Below are 22134 nucleotides of genomic sequence, written 5' to 3'. Positions count from 1 at the left end.
ACAGAAGGGCCAAAATTAAGCAGAAAAATCATGCTTTAGTTGTACAAAGACAAGGCAAGTGAGGAATGTTCTTGTGCAGACATGATGCTCAAATAACAGGAGCTATAACTATGCAAGAACCAAATAATTTAATCCACTACTTAGGGACTTCGATAGCCTGTAGCATTGCTTTTCCAGACTGTTCAAGTGGTCATATTGCAATGCATGTGCTCAGGGACAATACAGTTTGGGAATTTCAACACACAGCACCGTGTCACTTTGCTTTCTGATATTTGTGTTGTAGTAGGCTTCAAAGTGTGGAAAATGTAGAAGACTTACCAACGAAGCAAAGCCTGTAAAGCAGGGAGAGTGCGGGTCCAGCTCCCTGGTTTACAGACAAATCCAGGCAGGCCAGCCAACGAGGAAGACGGCCATGGTTTTCCTACTGTATTTCTTACTCAATGATTGTTTCCAGGTATTTTCAACGTCCAGACTTTGCAGGCTTCCTCAGTGACAGAGAAGGAGGGGAACTATTTGAGGGTCTGCTGTTTTTCATAAGCTTCCTCCTAGGCTGGAGATAAGCCTGGTGTGGAAAGCCTGTGCCCCCTTTCACTGCAATCAGCATCAGCTCCTCGGAGAGGAGGAAAGACCAGGAGCCAGGTTATCAAGCAGCCCACTCTTGACAGAGATGGTCAAGCCACTATCAGTCCCATGACCGAGCACCCCAGTTGTCCGGCAGACGCAGATGAAACAATCAACTGTGCTGTGCAGAAATCTGCCAGAAAAGCCTCCCTCTCTGCCTGTCTATCAACAACCAGATTTCAATGAATGCAGCTATTATGCATTTTTAACTACCAGCCATACGCCTGGTCCTGTTCCCAACAAACCCAAAGGGAACAGTGTTATTGACTTAAGTGGGAGCAGAGGCAGCTCCTTCGCTGCTCTGCAATCTAGCAACACTCCAGCTCACTAGAGCTTAGCCAAGAGCACTGTACGTGAAGTCAGGGAGTTTACTCATGAGAGTGCTTCCTCTGACACGTATGTATGTGTTTGCTGGGCTGAGCTAGTGGCTCGCTTCAGCCCAGCTCTGCTGAGAGGCAGCAGGGGTTTGTGCTCCCTGGTGAAGAGGGTTTTTCTACAACCACTTCCTCAGAAGTGTTTTGCCAGGACAGGTTCAGGACACGAGAGCACAGAGGCTGTACATGAGCCACGTGGCCACACCTGACCAGCTAACACTGCACAGCTCAGCAGAAATGTTCCAAACAAACAAAATATTCCTAAAATGAATCGTGTTGGAACAAAGCTTTCTCATGAAGCTTGTGCTTCTGCAAGCCGCATATTTTCCTTGGCACTCCTCCAGGCTTAAAAGCAGATGTAAATGTTACCAAGGCTCAGATACAGCAACTTCTTCTCTCCTAATCGCCAAGGAAAACTTACAGAAAATAACCCACAAAATCTTTACCATTTGAAACAGTAATGCCAACAGCCATTATTATGGAAATAGGAGAATGAATCAGGCATGGGAGGGAGAAGCGACTTCTTCCGTAGCTAGTTGCACAGCCATTAGCAGAGCTGCAGCATGAAGCTGGCTGAAAAAGGGGGGTGCAATGCGTCTTCAGCTCATCACCTAATGAGTCAAAATGTTTAACATAAAGGTGTGGCTGCACATGCACATCAAGCAAATGCTGTGTTTTTGACATTAAAAATACTCCTCAGTATCAAAACATTGCAAAGCACTGCCTGCTGATTTCTCACTTGGCCAGCCTCCTGTTCCTTCCACCAGTGGCTGTCACCACTGAATGAGGGCAGAGGTGCTGAGGACTTGATTGAAAGGGACCAGACACTTCCTTGAGAGCCTGAGACTCAAGGACCTCCCAGAAATCTAAGCGTTGATGCTAGAAGAAAGTAAAGTTTGCTGCTAGATTTCACAGCATGCTGCAGCTAAGAGGTAGGTAGGTCTGCTCTGTGGTCAACCATACACCTGGGACTGGAGAAAACCAGGAGTGACACCTAGTCTGATCAGCTGCTTCTCTGGCGGCTTTCTTCTGGTGGCCTCCAGGGACACCCAATTCAGCAAACCTGCTAGAAACAGCAAAACCCGATCCCATGGGTGTGCGGTTTCATGTAACAGGATACCCTTCAAACCCAGACGTGCAAGTCCCCCGAAGGTCTGATTCGAACACATTACTTCAGTCCTCCCTTACTCATCGCATACAACTCAAGCCCCAAATGTTAACGACTCAGCATGTTTTATCACAGTAGCATGTACGCCTTCAATCATCATTAGAGACGAGGAGGGTCTAGGCTCAGGCACCAGGCCAGATTAAGTAAAACTTTCCATGAGGAAAGCTATTTGTTTTCTCCCAGAGCTGTGAGGCTTGGCCAAGAGGGAGAGAGGGAAAAGCTTGTCCAAGTCAGACCAAAGTGTAGACAGTGTTACTGGACTTTGCAGACTACCTGTGTGTTGTTCTAATAACATGTGGACTACTGGAAATCACTGAGTGCACTCAGGAGTTTTCAAAGGCATAATTGTGGCGGCAGCAGACTAAACTTAATGCCTCAAGAGCCAATCGCTTCAATCATGAAGCTGAGATGTATGCAAAAGGATATGTTTCAGCAAAAGAATAATTCTGTCTGCTATGGTTCCTGTTCAAATAAACTATATCACTAAACCATGTGCATTTTAAGAATATAGAGGAGTGAAAAAAAGAACACATGGTTTAGAGGCAAAAAACTTACAGATATACTGTATAGGAGATATATGGACTTGTCAGACATCTAACCATTCAACACTGTAAGCAATTCATGGGAATGACATTAGCAATAGCTCATATTACATCCAGGAGTTACAGCTTTTACTGCAAAAGTTATTTTTAAAAGAGCCATGTTTAAAATGAAATGGCTGGCAGGGCTGCAGCTTTCAGTAACACTTTACCTGTGGTTTTCCCACTTTTACATACTTAGTGAGGGCTTAATGCTCCCAATTTACCTTTTCAGACTAAAATAAAAATCGCAATGAGTGCATTCATTGGCATAGTGCTATAAAACTCACAGCTGTGCAAAGACAATCACAAGAACAAAAGCCTCCTTGTTTTAAAAAAGATGATGATGTGGTTCTGATATTTTGTGTTAGCCACATATCTAAACATCAAATACCTTCATTTATGGCCTATGTATTTTTATCTTACTACAGAAAGATTTATAGATCAAATCAAGTCAAGATCAGGATAGAAACCTTTATGAAAGTATCCGTGTGCAGAGAAGGAAGCTGAATTAATATACAAAACTTCAGACAAGAGATCTGCCTGTCAGATATTGTTATTCCAGTTCTAGCTTCTACACCGGACTTGGGGAGTTCTGGAAAACAGTTTTTTCAATGGTGGGTGGAACCCTGGCCCCATTGCTGGCAATGGGAGTGGGCCACCGATTTCAACATGGCTGGGACCACATCTCAAAAGCTGTGATTGGAACCCAGGAAAAGCTCAAAGAAGCTGAGGCCTTCAGCTTCAGTACCCAAGCATACCTTGATTAAACAATCCTTCAGGATGCTGCTTTGCTTTCAATTAAAAGCTGCTTTTGTAAAGTTCTGTGCATTAATATAACAAATGGGATAACACCACATACAATACACCTTGAAATCTGCTGAGAACATAAGTAATAAATTTTTTCTTGTTGGTACCAATGTGTTTCCCCCTGGCTTTTTTGAAATAGCTTCATTTTCATCTGTAATGAAAACTGCTTTCTTTGATGTTTCTAACAGCAGGAAATAATTTCACAACGGAGTGTCATTCTGCTGCAGGTAAAAAATGTAATAGCTTGTGGGAGTGCCAGTTACAACCTGAAAAATGTTTCTTGGCATTAGCATACATAATTGATCTCTCTCCTCCTGGTGAAATAAAATTCAGAGCTCAGTTCTGTGTTTCATACAAGCTACACTAGTTCCAGGAAAGGGAAACAGGGATAAGGAAAGTGATTTCAAGTCACTTTTAACATCTCCTGTTGTGAGCCGGGCCAGTTCCCAGCTGCCTGAACATCCTGAAAGCTGTGTGAACTTCAAGTCCACCACATCTGGCTTGGGGTTTCTTCTGCCACTAAGAGAAGCAGTAAAAATTTGGAAAAAATTATCTGAGCTGCCCTGGTGAACAGAAAAGAAGCAGGATTACTTCAAGAGTAGACTAGTACTGCTTTTGACCCAAGTTCTAGTTAGGGGGCCAGAGAGAGGAGCATGCACAGAAGTGAGGTATTATATAAATTAAGTAAATTTTCACATCCCGTTGAGAGAATTACTGGTTCAAGGGACCAGGAAGAATTCCCATCAGCTTGTAGCTTCCCAAAGTGCCCATCTCTTTGGGCAATGCTAATTCTACTTCACGTCTCAACAGGGCTGTACAGCACATTCGACTCATCGGTCCTCAAATAAAATGTTTTCTCTGAAAAGCAATCACTTCATAGACTTACACTGCAGAGGTCTCTCAGGCCTGCCTGCCTAAGGATTTTCCGCGGGCTCCACCACCCCACACTCCTCCCAGCTTAGATCTGAAAGCGGAACGTCACGTAACCTTCACTGTCTAGGACAGGGGTGGCTCAGGCACACGGAGCAGCGCCCCACTGATTGCTGCAAGACACCTCCTCTCCTGCTGCAAAGGACCATGGGCTCCCGCAGGGGACCAAAACCAAGCAGAAATGTCACATTTCAACTGCTTTTAATCAAAACTTGTTGTGAAAGCAGCAAAGGGAGTAAGCCATAATCTGTGTTAGGAGGTTGAACTCAGAATTATTTGGAATGAGTGTTGGTATCCAATATTTCAATATCAAGAGTATAGCCACAATGTATCAGGTATCACTTTATGGGATGAGTTTTAAATACCTGTGAGTATCTGGTACTGGTGATAATCTGGTTTTCTGAATATGGTCATAAAGTTCAGATATCCCACCCACTCCTCCAACAAAGAAAACACTTAAAGATGGATATGATACTAACAAGAAGCAATGCCAATAGCTTAAGAGCTCCTATTTAAAAACAAAAACAAAACCAAAAACAAAAACAACATCAACAACAAACAGCAAAAACCAAGCACACAAATAATTAGTTGTTCCCATTTGGTATGAGCCACTCTGCTAAACCCATTCTCCCTTATTCCACAGTTACAGCCAGAAGTCTGAACAGAACGCACCCGGCACAAAGGCATTGCATATGTGGAGTGCTTTGCCTTTTTGGTGCAGATGTCAGTGAAGAGCATTTACCAGGACACCAGGAGCAACTACTGGTTGTTTCCAGGCTGTCACCATAGTGGCCAAACTGCCCTTTGAGACCATGTGAGACAGCCCAGATGTCATCCTTCCATAACTAGAAGGAGATTTTTTACCAAGACAGAGTGAGTTGATTAGAGTGTTGCTGGGGAGGATAAGATGACATTAGATGTGGCTCCACATCTTACTCTGACCTATGGGTGAGCTGCTGCCACCCAGAGCGGTCCCGCTGCACTCCATGACCCTCAGCAACAGGCTTCCTGCCTCTTTTGTGGGCTGGACCCAGCTATTGGACCCAGGGGACGTGGTTCCATGAGATGACCCAGTGGAAAACTACGTGGGTTTTGCTATTTTTGGCAGGTTAATTTTCCATTAGCATGCTCGGCTGCTCCATAATCAATTGATATGACTCAAAGGAAGCAGCAAGAACATGTGGCTAAGGGCAAGATGGATGTAGGCCACTCTTTCCATGGGAGCCTGCAGTTACATCAGATTAAACCTAATGTGAAACCATACCTTCACTGGTGGTGGTAAGGTTGCCTCCATGAAACACATATAGCATAGAACCAAACAGCCTTCCAGCCTGACTCACAGTTTCATGCTCCTGTGCTGTCTGTCTGAGGCACGTTGGGGCTCTGCATGGTTTGAACAGAAGGTCTTGGGCAGCATGAGTCCCACAAGACATGGTTTCTGCCTTTAGTGTCTGTGCCACACACTTTGTCTCTAGACTCCCCAAAACCAAGACAAATAAGAAGGCAGTAGCAGTCCACTCCTGCTTTCTACAGGGGCTTCATTTTGCCAACACAAAACATAGAGTGGATGACCTTTTATTCGGGCATTGACATGCGGCATAGGTACGAAAGGGCAGCTCATGTGGGTTGTGCTCCATCGGTGTGAATCTGGAGACAAACCTAAATATCAGTTTAGAGATAGAAAAGGGACTTCCTCTGGTTACCATTTCTGACTCCCACCCTTAGAGGGAACTGGTGGTGTTTAATTTTTTGGAACTACACAATTTTTTTCTGTTACATATTGTTACCATGGCTGTTATATCTATGAATTCTTTCTTGGTTTATATTATACACCTGTCTGTGGTCAGACACAGAATGATTTTGATAGCCTGCTGGATGCCAAAGGAAAGCTTGAACTGGCTAGCTGAAGAGATCTTCAAAGGCAACTGTAAGTATCAGTGCAGATGTACATGGTGGTTTCTATAATTACTTCTGATTTTCTGTCAGAGAACTGGTGTGTGTGTGTCCAGAAGAGGGGATGGAAGAGAGATGGGGATAAAGACTAAACCATTTATGCTTTGTCGGAGAGAATGAGCACTGCTGAAAAAACTAAAATATCTCAGACCACATGGTAGTAAAGTTCCTCTGTTCCTCCAGAAGAAACCTAAAGTAGACATGGCTGAGGAGGTTCACCCTTCACCTCTGAGCCGCAGTTCCATCTCTCCAGCAGAGATAAGCCAAAGGCAGCTTTCCCAGTGCTGTCAGAGAAATGATTGCTGGATTTTGGAGAGGTAAGGCAGAAAGACTGCCCTTTTCTTGTGCTTTTCTAGAAAGACAGCTACAGACTAGACTTAGATTTTATGTGTATTCTGTTCCTTCCATAGATAACTTCTGGCTTCTCTCAAAATCAAAATTTGGGCATGGCGTTTTGTTTTGTGTACATTTCTTGTTCGGTTTGTTGAAATCTTGCTCCTTACAGCATAGATACGTGGCAAAAATGGATGATACATGAACAAAACCTTGCCACAAAAGATGTGTTGTGCAAAACTTCAGTGAACTGAACTCTAATTAGGAAAAATTCCTTAGACCTGTCTATCATGTAACCAATAATAACTTCTGTTAAGAAAAATCATTTTCCTAGAATTGAAAAGCAAAAGGCTGCTACTCAAGCTCCAACACATTCATTTGTAATCCTAATTCAGTGAGTATCATGCTGTTTAAAATAGAATGACTAAATGTCCTTTTTAAAAAAACAGTGCAACGAATTGTCTTTAAATTCGCCCTGAAAGACAATCACATTCAGATGTTCCTTGGCACCAGCTAGTTTCAATGCAGCCTTTTCAAAGCCATTTCTTTTTCAAATAGCATGGTATGTTATATATAAAGTTATGTGGCCGTTGGAAGGGAACTCACGTACCGTATTAAGGTAAAGGTCCAGAATATTACTAGGATACTTAGCAGCAAGTGCTAAATCACAGTTCAGTGAGGTCACATAATCAAATGCCAGATTATCCCTTTTATTATGTTCGACTAATAAATTTTTGGAAACTAGAGTCTGACAAGTTCATCACAGCATTTTAACTTTTCAGTGGTACATGTAGAATACATATACATATAGAATCTTACAAAAGAAAAAGAAGATTGAAAAGCAGCAGCAAGTCTACAATAAGAATGGAAGAAAAAGTAGATGCCATCAGACTGAAAAGTTATGCTGAAAGATGTACCTCTATTTTTAATTTGAACCCTCTCAATTGAAATAGAGCAGCTTATCATTTAGTTCCAATGAACAGATTTGCACATCAGACATTTCACTGCATTATGGATGGGACAATGTTAAACATATTTGTTTCCACTGTCATTCCACAGGTCACTGGCATAGGCATAAGCCAAGACCATTTAGTTAAGACTACTGCAACACAGCTATTGGTCATGCAGCTAGCTCTAAGGTAACTAACAATATTTAAGGTTTAGATAATATGGTTTTATTATTGCAAATGAAATTAAAGAGTTCTTTCCTGTATAGAGACAATCCAAGCAAAAATCCGCACCACTCCACCAGGCTGTTAATAGAACTTTTTTCCACGAGGATTCAAAAGGAGGAGGGGGTGAAGGGAACTCACTGATATAGCAACATGGTTGAACACAAACCTATGCTGCAGAAGACTTACCATCATCCAGGTACATCTGGTCCAATTCCTCAGGTTCTCGCTTGATCGTTACAGGAATAGGGGCCAAATTATGATTACTTTCCTCATGCAACTCTGGCAATGACAGTGGTTGGGTTGTTGGAGACTCATTTCTGTGAACCTTCGGCAGTTGCTGCTGCTGTTGACCCATTATGGATGAGTGAGTTGGACTGCAGGACTGCAAATAGGTTGGCTCTTGGGTAACAGATGGAACTGGAGAAGAGGGACTGTTGGGATAGAGTGTTTGTTGATAACCAAGGGGACAGCTACTGCTCAGATGTTGACTCACCTGCGGCTGCAGCATGATGTGAGATGATTGCTCGGGGGAGCTTGGGTGCACAACTATAGACCTTGGCACTTCCTGTATGGTGGCGACACCTCCAGCGGGCTGCTGAAGTCCGAGGTGACTGTGGCCTGGGTTGGGAATGCACTTGTAAGGAGAGGACGAAAGGTCGTGCAGCTTGGGGCTTGCATTGGGAGAGGGTGACATCACAGCATTTCTCTGCTGACAGGAGGAAAAGCCAGCCACGAGGCAGGAACCAGGATCAGGCGGCATCATGATCTGCTGGCTGTAGTATGGTTTAGAGAGAGGGCTTAAGCCTTGGTTCATTGGTCCACAGGTTTGGGCAGGCTCATAGTCATCTGTGGGTTCTGTTTTTATAATTGGAACTGTTAAAAGAAAAAAGTTTTAAATAAACATGAGTTGCGTATTGGTATGATCAAGTTGGCTTGTGGCTAGGATACCCTTTGCAAAACAAACAACGTCTTGAATAAGACTCTGTGTGTCTTTTGCCTAGTTCTCCCACCCTATAAAAAAAATGAATGAGTCATCAGCACAAGAAAGTCACAGCTGGTTCTAATATTGAAAAGGACTATTTTCTTTGGACTCTCCTCCAGCACTAATGTGCTATAAAAATCTATTTGCAAATAGCTGTGCTTCAGTGGAAGCTTTGGACCCAAGGGCTCCTCGGATTTGTAGTAATCAAAGCAAGAATTTTAACTTGGATATAGTACGGCATTTCTACAGCTACTGATGGCCCATTTGATAAATGTCTGCACATTCGGTAAACTGGAGCATACTAAGGTAGAGACAGGGCTTTCCAAGTTCAGTGAATGTAAAATTGCAAAGATACATGGCAAACTACTATATACAAGAGGCTTTCAATTATCAGTATATTTTTGAAAGAGCAGAATTTGATTTATTCAGTTTTTACATTATTGTGTTTAAGTTTACTAACCAGCAAATGGGTGTGATTCTAAGTTGGATACAAATTGCTAATGCCAGCTCTTAACAAATGTCAACTCAGTCCCCGGCTACCAAGAAAAAATTACTCCTGTTCTAGACCTCTGCTTGCTCTACCCATTGTCTCAAAAGATGATCTGAGCTGTCAAGCCATGCTTCTAAATACCACCAGCACATGGACAGAATGACTGTCTCTGAGCATCAACTGAGTCATGACAAATGCAGAGCTGCTTTCTCATATCAGAGAGGAGATCCTTCCTCAAATCAAAGTGTCTTTTTCACATTGGCTTTCTCAAATCAGAGAGAGGTGCCTTCACTGCTTCTGCTGTAACATATGCAGTGCACGGGTAAAAAGACACCCATTTTATCAGGAAAAGTATATGTAATGGGGTCAAGATAGTCTGTAGATGTATTTTTTCAAGCCAGATGCATACAACAATTGAGCATGGATGCACAGTGGCATTTATCTTTTCTACTAAAAAGAGATCCAGAGGAACAGCCATCGCTTGAAAGTGCTGTTGGAAATCTATGGTGACAACACAGGATATCTTTCAGAATATTAGAATAACTGAGCTGTTGTGGCACAAAAGTATTAATGAGACATCTTTGCACATCTCAGCTCAGAGCATATACCTTTTGCATGAGTGTCTCTGTCTGTATTTTTATTTGCATGTGTTTTACAAACACCCTTATTCATTCTCCAGCCATTTACTATGTTCGTCTTTTGAAGCCCTAAAAATGCACGTGTGCATGTGTACACATAAAAACTCTTTTAACAGTCACAAATTTTTCTGCTGGTGAACACACTTCACTACCCTTGTTTTACAGTCCCCTAGCCTCTTGTTAACTTTGCTCCTTTTATGTTCTTTTACATATAGATGCTTGCAACACTTGTTTCAAGATTTCTAGCACCCCTAGTAAAAACATGCCTATATACGTAACAGATGCACAGGTGCTGCTCAAGACAAACGTCCTAAGGACAATGAATGGTCATTGGATTCCACATAATCTTGTTTTCACCTGTTTGTGTGATGTGCATTGGCTAGCAGGGTTACTAATGCACTTGGTTGCAGAGAAGCAGAGTCCAGGTTCAGTGACAGCTTTATAAAATCAATATCACACCCTTTATGAAAATGCAAGACCAAAAAAATGCACCTACATAAACATTGCAGTTTAGATATTGTAAGAAAATACCTTTAGTAAGTTCCTGAGCTAGCAAATATTCTCACATGTTTTATATTAGGTTCACTGTACTAGCACTAACCACAGCACAGCTGGAAATATGATGGTTGTTGAACACTGAATTTTCCCAATATATCACTGTTATAGAAACACCTGTGCCAAATAATTCTAAGCTCAACCACTGGCAATTCAACTCCAATAAACCCTGGAGCTGCCTGACTTGTTATAACCTGGGGAAGGGTTATAGCCCTGATGGCAGGTGGGCTGGAGGCTTTAAAGAAGGCAGGTTCCTGATCTCAGGCTTATTTTTCATTGTAGCTCTCCTATGGCACACCTTTGCTACTTGGTTTACCAGGCCCTTTTTTGTCACTTCACTTTGAACTTTTTCTGTATGAAAGCAATGCCATGGGGTCCGTCTGGAGGTCTGATTAGTAGACATGAACATTGAAATCTACTTTCATGTGTTGCTACTATGAAATACACCTGCCACAACAAACAGAGGATAACCAGTAAGTCCTGCTCTGCACTGGGCAAAGGACTAATGCATGGAAGGGACTGTATTCTAGACCTTTTAGTCCAAAAACTCTCTTGGAGATGATGACAGCAACCAAGGACAGTCCTAGTTGCCCTTAAATTTAGAATTCAGAGGGAAAACAGAGACTGGTGTCAATTACAGGACCAATCAGGGTAAGTCACAGTAGCTTGTTTGCCAATGTCAAGTTGGTAGCCAGAAAGGGAAACAAGAAGGAGGGACACGGGATTAAGCGGGACCTCCATTTTATTTTACGTCTGCTTACATTGTCCACTTGTATTGGTCTGAACTGAGACTCCCGAGCATCAGTTATTTCATGGAAAGAGAAACAAATTGTCTTTAAATGGACAGGTACTACCTGTACTTAGGCTTAGAGGTGTCTGAACTTGTTCAACTAAATTGTCTCCATTATATTTTTTAATCTGTTTTTGCAACACAGTAGAAGTCTCCCGTTGCAAAGTATCATATATTTTGTTTGTATGCTCATCTCATCACTAGAATAAGTATCACACTGAATGCTGAAATGGTGAAGGGATTTGTATCTGACTTTTCAGTGCATTGCCATTTGTATAGCCATTTAACACTGTGCAGAGTGAACACATGGTTCTTATCAAGCTGGGATGGCAGCTACTTATTCCCTTTCAAAAAAGTGTAAATGTCTTCACAGGGTACCAGTTTGGAGAAGGAATCTCTGTAAGATTCGCCCCAGCTCCTGCCCAGAGAAATTATTACTAATGACCCAGATGACCTGGAATCAGACCTGCAAACTGAGCATTTCAATAGAAATGTAAGATATTAACACTTTCTTTTCTGGCTAGACCTCGACTTTTGTACTTTACATGAATAACTGTATTACTTGATTTGTGGAAGACAGATATACCAGAAATTGCTACATTGCAGTTAACAGTTTATGACACTCTATCCTGTATCTGCTTCTCTCCAGCCTATGCAACTTCACCAAATGTAGTAACAAAGGCCAAAAATCTTTGCCAGTGTTTGTATTTCCAAACTCAACTCAAACAAGCTGTCTGTCTGACGTCCTGGTCATTCTGAAAATACTTTGAATGTGTCAAAAGTTGGTGTAAATCACTTTATATTCCTTCTTTAAAAGGCCAAATATTTACTTCATTTTCGCAAATGACTGCAGAGAGCCCAAGGCAGGAGCTGTGAGTGTTTCAAGACACACCTTCCAAATCCAATGCAGGAAGAGCCTGTACCTGTAGTCTCTGCCTACCCACTTACCATCACGGTGTCTATGGCATTACTCAGTTAAAATACTTCCATGTGATAAGGCTACCAGTTCCTAACACACCCTACCCACTGTCTTACTAACTCTGGGCGGGGCAGAGACCCTCAGCTGGGACAAGCAGCTGTAGCTGACTTAGAGGAACTGAGGACACAAACCTCATGTGCTCACCTTCAACATTTTCTCCTAAGTAGGAACTCAGTGGGCTCCTTCCAGACCAGCCAGGGCCAATCACTGGCCAGCCACATACTAGTGTTACTACTTACCAACTGACTCATGCTTGATTAACTGCAAATCTTTACAGACCTGAGCTAGAAAAAGGGGTTTGTGTCTCAAATCCCTCCCTGTGGAGGCATGGTAGGCTAGTTGCCATAACATGTACCCATTTTCACTATCACTAACTTGCACAAGTGAATATTTCACACGGGGAGACGTGATATGATACAGAAAGTACAGTAAATTTTCTCAGGATTAATATTTAACAGTATTAGCCTGACTGACTTCTAGATGAAATATATCAAATCTTAAATGACTTAGTAAAAACTTGGCAGTTGAAAAAGACACTCCTAGTCACACGGCAGGCCTAGACTGGCAATCAACTGGAAAGCCCTACAGCAGTTCAGAATATGCAAGCACTTCTAGCAGAAACCAGACTATTTCTTAAATTCAGTAGAGCCATATCAAATGGCAACAAGCATTCTGTCTCAAAGTTGCTCCATTGTGCTGAGGTAACACCCAGTCTTGCAGACTCTCAGCTAGCTAGAATGAAAAATTATGACCAAATTTGCCATACACTGAGATTTGCCAATAAAAAATTGCAGCAATTAATCCCAAATTTGTGAAATTGTAAACAGAAAAAATGATGTAGTTGTTACATATATTCAGACTCAAAAGTAATGTTACTTGTTTAAGAGACCCAATGCTGCTGAAGGATCAAGCCATTGCCATAAAAAGGAAAAAATGAATGCACGTTTTGCTCGTATGGTAAATTTTTAAATGCTTGTTACTTCACAATGAGTTAGGTCAGCAAACAGATTATTTTAAATATTCCTCAATTTTGAATATTAAAATATGACAGAGCTCATAGTTCTAAATTAGTCTGATAAGCAACTTAATCTCTGTTAATGTGTTTTCAGTGGTTCAACGATGCCGTCTTACTCTGGATTCCTGTCTTTATATCATCTAATTTAATGCGAAGTTCTGAGAACCACACATTGGCAGCAGCCCTGGCTATAAATCAAAGCTTCTTACTCAGAGAGACCAGGGTTATGACATCATACCGAGGCACCGGGTAGAAGACAATGGTCCTTCTGTGTGGGTCTGAATCTGGGAGAAATATTTCAGCCAGTTCGGCAAGCCCATGTTTAAAAGAAAAGCCTTTCTAGCAGGTAAAAAGTTAATATATCAAACACTGAAGAAAAATAATAAATCATGCGTGTTCAGTAAAGGGAGTCAGAAAGTGCTTAAATATAAATTATATGTATTTTTTGACAATTCTAACAAGTCTGTTTGCTTTTACACTTTAGCAATCCAGATGGGTTTTTAAACTTTTTTGGGGGGAGGGCTATTAAAATATGTGAACTGAGAAAATATAATCTTATAAATTAAACAGATGTTTATCCTGATTAACATTAAACTCACAATTCCACATTTCCACATATTATTATCAATGCAGACATTTATGGCACTGTATTTATTTTGCCCTTAGTTTGAATGAACCTATCAAACAAAATTGCCACCTTTCACAGTGCAGACTATGATGTAGTTCCCTGGCACCGGCACACAGATTTTGGTTAGCATATGAAAATCAAAACACTACTGTTTTTTTCATGTGTATACACACGTTTCTTCAACTTCTGAACTAAATGTCTCGTAATTGGTCAGAATTTGGGATGAGACTTTGGGGAGTGAGGTGGCCCAATCTCCATTACTGAACTGGGCTCTGAAATGCTGTTTGTGCCTTCCAAATACTCCCCCGTCAGTCAGTTTTGGGCCAGGCAGCACACACCTTCTTCACCACCACCCAGATGTTCCTTCAGAAGACACTGCACAGGTCACGCCAGCTGCTGCCACTGCTTTGCTGCTGCCCAACCAGAGATACAGTTAGGGATGTGGACACATTTCCATGTGCAGGTTAGCCACTCTGGATTCATGCAAAGACAAAATCCTGGCTGCTGTGGCAGCACCACTTGGATCCCGCAGGCTTGAGCAGAGTGAGAACCTCACCCCTCATTCTGACTCTGGAGCAGTCTGATGTTGGGGAGAGGCAATGAGCTGATTGCCTTCAGAAACTATAATTTTATAATTTTTAACAATTTTGTAATTTTGTTTTGTAACACAAGAGCAGCAGAGCAAAACTTTCTGGAGCGCCCTGCCGATGCATGTGCAGCAGTGGTAATCTCAGTGACAAGGGACAGGCACTCAAACCCAGGGATCTCCTGAGACAGTCACTACAGAGGTGTCTGCACGTGCTGTCCATTAACTGGATTAACTAGGCACCAATTCAACCCAAATGTTTTTTAAAAGCCAAGGTGCTATCAAGCCTTGGTTTTTAGTTAATTAAACCAGAGCACAGTACTCAGAAACAAAGGGAGTCTCACAGTATCCAGAAGCTGTATGCATCACATGTACGATTGCAGCTTTTACCTATGCAAGTATCTGAACTCACCCTCTCGTGCTAATACGCTGGTCCTGCTCATTGAGAGGGCTACCTTTAACACATGCCTGCCTGCCCACTTTGGGTTTATGTTTATATATTTTTATGGGATCTGATGCATATGTAGAGTTTTACACAAGAACAGCCTCCAGGTAGACTGAAGCCTTGCACATATATCTCGGCCTATAATCTCGGACAGTGCCATTATCTGATTACAAAGTGTTTTCCAGCTAACTCATTTACTAAATGCTTTTTAACAGCTGTTAAGCTATTAGGTTTTTTAACCCATATTTATGAGACAAGATTATATACGGCAGCTTGCTGAATGCACTGTTAAATCAGGTGGGGAGGAGTAGAAAGCAGGTGGAGGGCATTTGGGTTGTGTTAGTACAGGACATACGCATTAGCTTTCTTTCAAGAGAAAAGGGGAAAACTCTTAAAAAGACCCAATTCATTTTCCATCATAACACCTTATTAAATTCTATGATGTTGCAAACAATAAATCAAGTCCTGTGGTACACCCGCTTGGGCTGCTCTACTGCTGCTCCCACAGCGCAGCATCCATCCTCACTGCTGTCTTGAGCAGGAGCTTCAACTGTGCACAACATCCAGGCTGCAATGGCCGAGGTCCTCCATGTCATTTCTGTCAGACATGTTAAAATTCACTGAGTTGAGGTCTTTTTTTGACAACGTGGCACAACATTACACTACCAGCACTGACATTACTCATTGGTGAAGGGTTTGGAGAGGAAGCCATATGAAGAGTGGTTAAAGTCACTGGGTCTGTTCAGTTTGGAGAAGAGGAGACTAAGGGGAGACCTCCTGGTGGCTACAGCTTCCTCACAAGGGGAGCAGGAGAGACAGGCGCTGATCTCTTCTTTCTGGTGACCAGTGACAGAACCTGAGGAATGGCAGGAAGATGTGCATGGGGAGGTTTAGGTTGGACATTAGGAAAAGGTTCTTCACCCAGAGGGTCGTGGAGCACTAGAACAGGCTCTCCAGGGAGGCAGTCATGGCCCCAAGCCTGACAGTGTTCAAGAAGAGACTGGAAAATGACCTCAGACCACAGTGGGAATTGTGGGGTTGTCCTATGCAGGGACAGGAGTTGGACTTGATGATCCTTGTGGATTCCTTCTAACACAGGACATTCTACGAGTCTATGATTACTCCTGCTCTCCTGACAAGAGGAGAAAAGGAAAGTGGGGACTGTGGGCAAGGGTCCCGCAAGGCAGCAACAGGAAGTCCAAGGTTCCTCATCCCTGGCAGTTCTGCAGAAAACTCTGCAGGGACAGGCTGTCAGGAGGGCATATTTACTGTGCTAGTCCTCCCCCTAAATCCACCTTGTCCAGAGAGGGGTTTGGACTCTGCTGACCTCAGCATCTCTGCTCTGACATGGTCTTTGTCTTCAGAGACCGATGCAGTCCCTCCCACAGCCAGCAAAACACAACCTCGCCTGTGCATTTCACCTCCAGCAGCCACCAATACCATGTCCCCTTCAGGATCAGCCACTGAGCTAGATTAATTATGGTGATTAGCCACTCAAAGAGAACAAAAATAAGCATCTCGTGTAATCCAGCCCATGTAATTCTAAACCCTGTTCTCCCTCACACAAGTTTTACCTTTAGGCTTTTAAGCTAATTGGAAGATCCTAAAGCTCATGCTTATTAATATATGAAGGTGAAATCACTGGGAAGTAAGGGAAGGAGTTCTTGAAATGCTCATGAAGAGGGGTTTGGTGACGGAAACTACAGGCTGGGTTTTGTCATCTGAAATGGCATATTTCAAAAGTGAGGTACTGCCAAAAGACAACTTTATGCACTGGAAGTTAACTATTATGGGTGATCATTGCTGCTGCCATGGAGCCTGCTGGTCAGACGTAGCCAGCCACTTCTATGTGCGCGTCCACCCCTGCCTGTCACAGGGACATCTCACAGGTAATGCTCCTTCTTGGCCTTCCAGATGAAGATGGAGCACTGCACAGTGAGGCAGAGATTTGCTTCTAAAGATCAAGATGACTGCATCTGTAGGTCAGATGTGGCTGGCTAGGCTCTGGTCGACAGCCAAAACAGGATGTCACCCGCAGGAAGCCTGGGCAGCTCCACTGGGGACCCAGCAACTGGGAGCAAAACCACCCAAAGGTGTAACACTGGTGAGAATAATGCATGTCTCCTCTGCTCAACTGTAGACTTTGCGCGGCTGCTGGAAGAGAGCAGAGGAGCTGATGTGCCCGGCAATGATGAATTTTGTGATCCTCTTAAATGGAAACAGGACTCCGACAGAATTCTGCCTGCTTTTTGTCACTGTTAAATGTCAAAAGTAACAATCAACCACCTAGCAGCCAAAATGAAATAAACTGTAACAGCGCATCATATAAAAATGTGCAATATGATTCATATTTTCACCTAAAATAAAATTCCCCTGAGACAACCTTCCCCCCACCCCATCCCTCCTGTTGCCTTTCCTTGATCTGTGCAGGCTTTGCAGCAGCCTGGCTGCACCCTGGGCTGGATGGAAACATGTCCAGCAGGTCTTCAAGGCTTCAAGCCTGGCTCAGCTGCACTCAGTCCCCTCACACATGGCTCTAGGAAGTCCGCACTGACCTAAGGTGGGCTTGGGCGTAACACACTCCTACGGACTTCCATGCCCTCTCCTCCGGCTCCACAGGCCAGCTGCAAGGTGCTGCCCACTGTGGCAATACCACAGTCACGTTGCATATGCCACAGATTAGGAGCATTTCACAACCCAGGCACTGAATTTGGCCCCACTTCCCCAACTGCCCCCAAACTACCTACGTTTTACAAACACGGCTAGGCTAATAATTTTGCCAGCCTTGTGCATGAAAATTCAACAAATTCAACAAGTAACTCAAGAGGTGAGAGGTGTCAGGAGAAGTTCAGCAAAAGCTGTGCTCTGTGTCATGTTAGAGCGGCAACACTTTGCACCCTCATTTTATTGTTTTCTGCTCAGGTGGCCAATGTCTCCTTGTAACTTAGAAAGTGAGCTGTGGGCGGAAGAGCCGAGGTGAAACAGGCACAGCTGCTCAACGCAATCACTAGAAAACTGCTGATTGTACTAATCTGTGGGGCAGGCGGGAGATAATTTTAGAGCTGAGGCAGGAAGTCAGGAGGATGCTGACAGCAATGTGCGGTGGGCACTGCGCAGCCTTTTCAGAAGTGCACCAAGAGCTTCACTTTCGCACTGCCAGGCTGTTAGCAGCAATACTAAGGCACACCTAGCAACCGTGGGCAGGCTCACAGCTCCCATACCCACAGATTCAAAGGATCTCTGTCCCCATCAAGCCCCTTGTCTATATGGCCAGTTTTCCAAGCACCCTGGGGCTTGAGAAGGTGCCTGTAGGGAGGCAAAAAAAACTGCAGAAAATCTGGCTTTACAAGTGAAGGCTGTGCAGTTGGAAATCCAGCCCTACAGGTGGCAAAACACTTCTCAAAATAAAAATTGCCCAGCATATCAACACCATTTTAATAAATGCTAGAAATAATGAAACATTTTTTAATAATGCTTTAACAATTAAGAAGCCTGACAGAAACAGAAACCGGAAATACTTTATCATCAACTCTTTGCACAAGTGTACTTTTCATTTCAGCAAAAGAAAAACATCAACTTTCCTTTTTCCATCTTTTTAGAAATTCCCTAGGCAAACTACCCTGTCTTTGCTTATCAAGTATCACTACTTGTCTAAATAGAATTAAAAGAAAAAACTTTTCTGTGTTCACTGTTCTTGATGTCAATGTTCATTAGATAACAGAAATCATAGAGAGCATCTACTCCTATCTGAAAAAAGTAAGTTCTTGAACACGTTTCCTCTATTTTGATGTACCTACTTAAAAGAAATCTGAATAAACAGAGATCTAACCCTTATCATTCAGTGTGTTGTTTAAAGTCTTCTGAGCTGGAGAACTCCTTCAGCTTTCTTAGCAGATGAAAGCACAGGATTTGGAACCACAGCATGCATGTCTGGTTGCTTGTGTGCTTCTTCAGCCCCTCCAGATTGGTTTCTACCTCAAATGCTACTGCTTACATCTAGTGATTTCAAAAGACTATCCCTCCTGTTTGAAATGCATACAGGGGCCAATGGCATGATAAATTCATAGAAGCAAAATGATATGCAATCATAAACAGAAACAAAAACTAAGCATTTTTCCAGAGGATAGGGTTCACAAATGTAGGATTCACCAATGGTTTTCCAGAATGTTCTGCTGTACATAATGGAGCTGCAGAGCATCCCTGCGCAGAGCTGCAGCAGTGGAGGGACTTTAAAAACTAAATATCCAGGTGTTCGCTCATTGTGTATTGCTCAGACTCCTGACTGCAGTGTCTGGTACTGTGTCTTCCTCCTCACATTCTGAGGGGATGTGGCAAAGCAAAACGTATTAGTACTTACCATATGAGCTGTGGGAATTCACCTGTGCCGGAATGGTATGGAAACTACTTAAATTTCTGTGCCAGGCATGTCTGGGGAGGAGTGTCAAGAGCCTATAGCCTGCAAGTTCCGATATGCAACTGATATGCAATTGCTCAGCGATGCACAATATTGAAGCAATAACAAAAAAATGACATTGCATTCATTTCTGTACAGTATAGGCTAATATAGGATTTGGGGATTACTCTAACTCACCAGAACAGTAATTTAAAATTTCAATTAAAAGTGGATTACAAATACTTAGGTTTATGGTCTGTCCCAAGCCGAAGACTGAAGCAAGCCTGTTTTCCAGACCTTGGTTCTCATTTGTGAAGCATCTACTTTCTGTTTAGTTTTTTTTGTTTGTTTTTGTTTTGTTTTGCCTTTTTTTGGTTGGTTGGTTGGTTGGTTTGTTATTTAAACTCTTCATCTACAGAGCAGCAAGATTTTCATTTTTACAGCACTTTTTTTATTTCTGAGGCAGGAATCTTCACCAAGTAAGTCCCTGCTCTGCAAAACACTTGAGCCTACACAAAGGGAAAGTATAATCATGCCATATCTCCACAGCATGGGAGAAGCCTTATGGTGGTGAAACCGTAACATTCTGCTGGAGAGAGCAGCTTGTGCTAGCTGCATGTCACAGAGCTGTACTCCACGGAGATGCTACAGGACCATCCACAGGAGGTGGGATGAGTGAAACCACATGCCCCTGGATCCACTGGCTGTTTTCGTCTGGGGAATGAGGGGAAACAGGAGCTACAGGAAAAGAAAACCCTATTGTTCTGCAGTTGGGGTATGAGCCGCACAGCAAGACCACTGCTCTCCTGCTGGCTTCATTGTCTGCACGTGCCCATAGCCACCCCAGTTGCATGGCCACACAATGTTTAGGCTTTAGTCCATATACAGTATTTTGCTTTGGCACAGTCCAGTTGAGCTGTAAAATACATGCCTAATGTGCATCACGCAGCTTTTAAAAGATTCCTCATGCAGAAATACCTGCAAAATTACAGTAGGCACAGAAATGTTAGCGTTTTGACTAGTCCTAAAGCACAGAAGAAGTTTACAGGATATCATCTGATATATGTAAAACCACGTCTTAACACTTGATGATCACTCTGACATTTGCTTATCAAAAACCTACACCTTCTATGTTCATGAGATTTGTTTAAACAAGGGACAAAGTGTTACCTGGACTAAAATAGTGCTTAACTCCTTTACATTTTTTTACACTGATCACACAGTGGTTGTTGACTCAAGTATTCTTTTCTTCATGAGCTAAACTTTGGTTTTCTACAATTTCTTGAAACATTAAAATAATGTTGTGACTGAAATCAAATAAAGGAGAACATTCTAAAATGAAATATAGCAGCATAAATGGCTGATTCAGTCATTGTTTGTGGTTTCTGACTATGAAGTCAAGGTGATCATACCTATCTTTGAAAGGCACAATGGAAGCAACCACCCGCAACACAAGAGCAAAACTTCACCACTACAACATAGGCATGATAAAAACATACTATACTATTAATTTTGATGATTTCAGCAGCACAGTCACTCTTACCACTTTTATGAGAGAGTTTGCTAAGAACATATGATGGTTTTCAACCACTTATATGCACATATACATATATATTAAGAGAACATGAGTGAAGAACCAAACAGGAACAGGAGGAAGGCATATTTACTATTCAATACCTGCTTCCCTTTCCTTTACTCTGGTGTTACACTTTTTTCTTTCAGGTTTCCCTACACTGAAACAAAAAGATTTCACAGGAATTTAAATCAGTAAAGCAGACTAAACAAGATTCCCAGTGTTTTCAAGAGTGACCATAATTAAAGATGTCTTTGCAGAATAAAGCCTAGGCTGGTTCTCTCTTGCCTGTCACTATGTAGTTATTCTCGTCACTTCACATCAAATGAAACATCAAATGTTTCAAACTCAGAACAGTGGTAGGATAAACCAACTTTGCAGCAGTAAATACTATTCCCATGGTTTAGAATAAAATGGTAAAAAATTACCTATGTAAAGGCTGGATACAAAAGATGCTGCACAATAAACAACAGTTAACAACAGGAATGTATTTGAAATATGTATCAGGATAAATTGGGTGGCAAGGCAATACCTGTAGGCCTTTGCAACAGATTTTTGTTGATGAAAAGTGTTGTGCAAGAGAATAACAACTTTTTTTTCTTTCCGATTTAGGAGATGAACAGTCTTTAAACATACAGGCATACATACCCACTGGGCATGAAGTTTGCATAAGTAGGCTGATTCAGTGATGCATAGCTATGCAGCACATAGACAATAAGCAGTCAGTTGCCCTTGTCAAGTTTCCTGTACTTTTATTTTAAATCAAAGTCCTGATAAAAGTCTGGAGTGAATGCAAGCTAACTAGGTGAAATTCCAAATACATATTTTATGGGATTTCACCTGCAAAAAGTTGCCAAGTCTCTCCAAGTCATGCGACATGACTCAAGTATAGCTTTGTGGGAGATTCCCTCAGGACTGTTTTCACTTGGAAAGTCTACAAAAAAGCATGAACCTCATCATTTTTCTAAGTCCTCTTCCTTCCAAAACAACAGCAACAAAACAACCACCTTTCTTTCTTACTTTCCCCCCAAAAAACTGCCATTTGAAATTAAAAAAAAAAAATCTAAAATTACTTGCTATTAAAATCTTCATACGTTCCTGCTTGGAATTCAGCTACT

The 22134-nt window shown here is 42.3% G+C and overlaps 1 protein-coding gene across 7 annotated transcripts in view; it reads right to left on the bottom strand.

Annotated features, from left to right (window-relative positions):
- Positions 1 to 22134, bottom strand: part of NFATC1 (nuclear factor of activated T cells 1) — a 113389-nt gene that overhangs the window by 22073 nt on the left and 69182 nt on the right. For 2 of the 7 annotated variants that reach the window (XM_065052265.1, XM_065052264.1), the window contains exon 9: positions 8129 to 8815. In XM_065052265.1, the coding sequence (XP_064908337.1) occupies positions 8129 to 8815 (687 nt within the window). Of the gene's footprint in view, positions 1 to 8128; positions 8816 to 20271; positions 20422 to 22134 lie in introns of those variants that run through there. The other 5 variants (XM_065052262.1, XM_065052263.1, XM_065052266.1 and 2 more) reach the window with 5 other exon arrangements.

Source organism: Columba livia, chromosome 2, assembly GCF_036013475.1.
Source record: "Columba livia isolate bColLiv1 breed racing homer chromosome 2, bColLiv1.pat.W.v2, whole genome shotgun sequence".
NCBI lineage: Eukaryota > Metazoa > Chordata > Aves > Columbiformes > Columbidae > Columba > Columba livia.
Note: the sequence above shows the minus strand (reverse complement) of the source record. Positions and strands in the feature narration are given on the sequence as shown.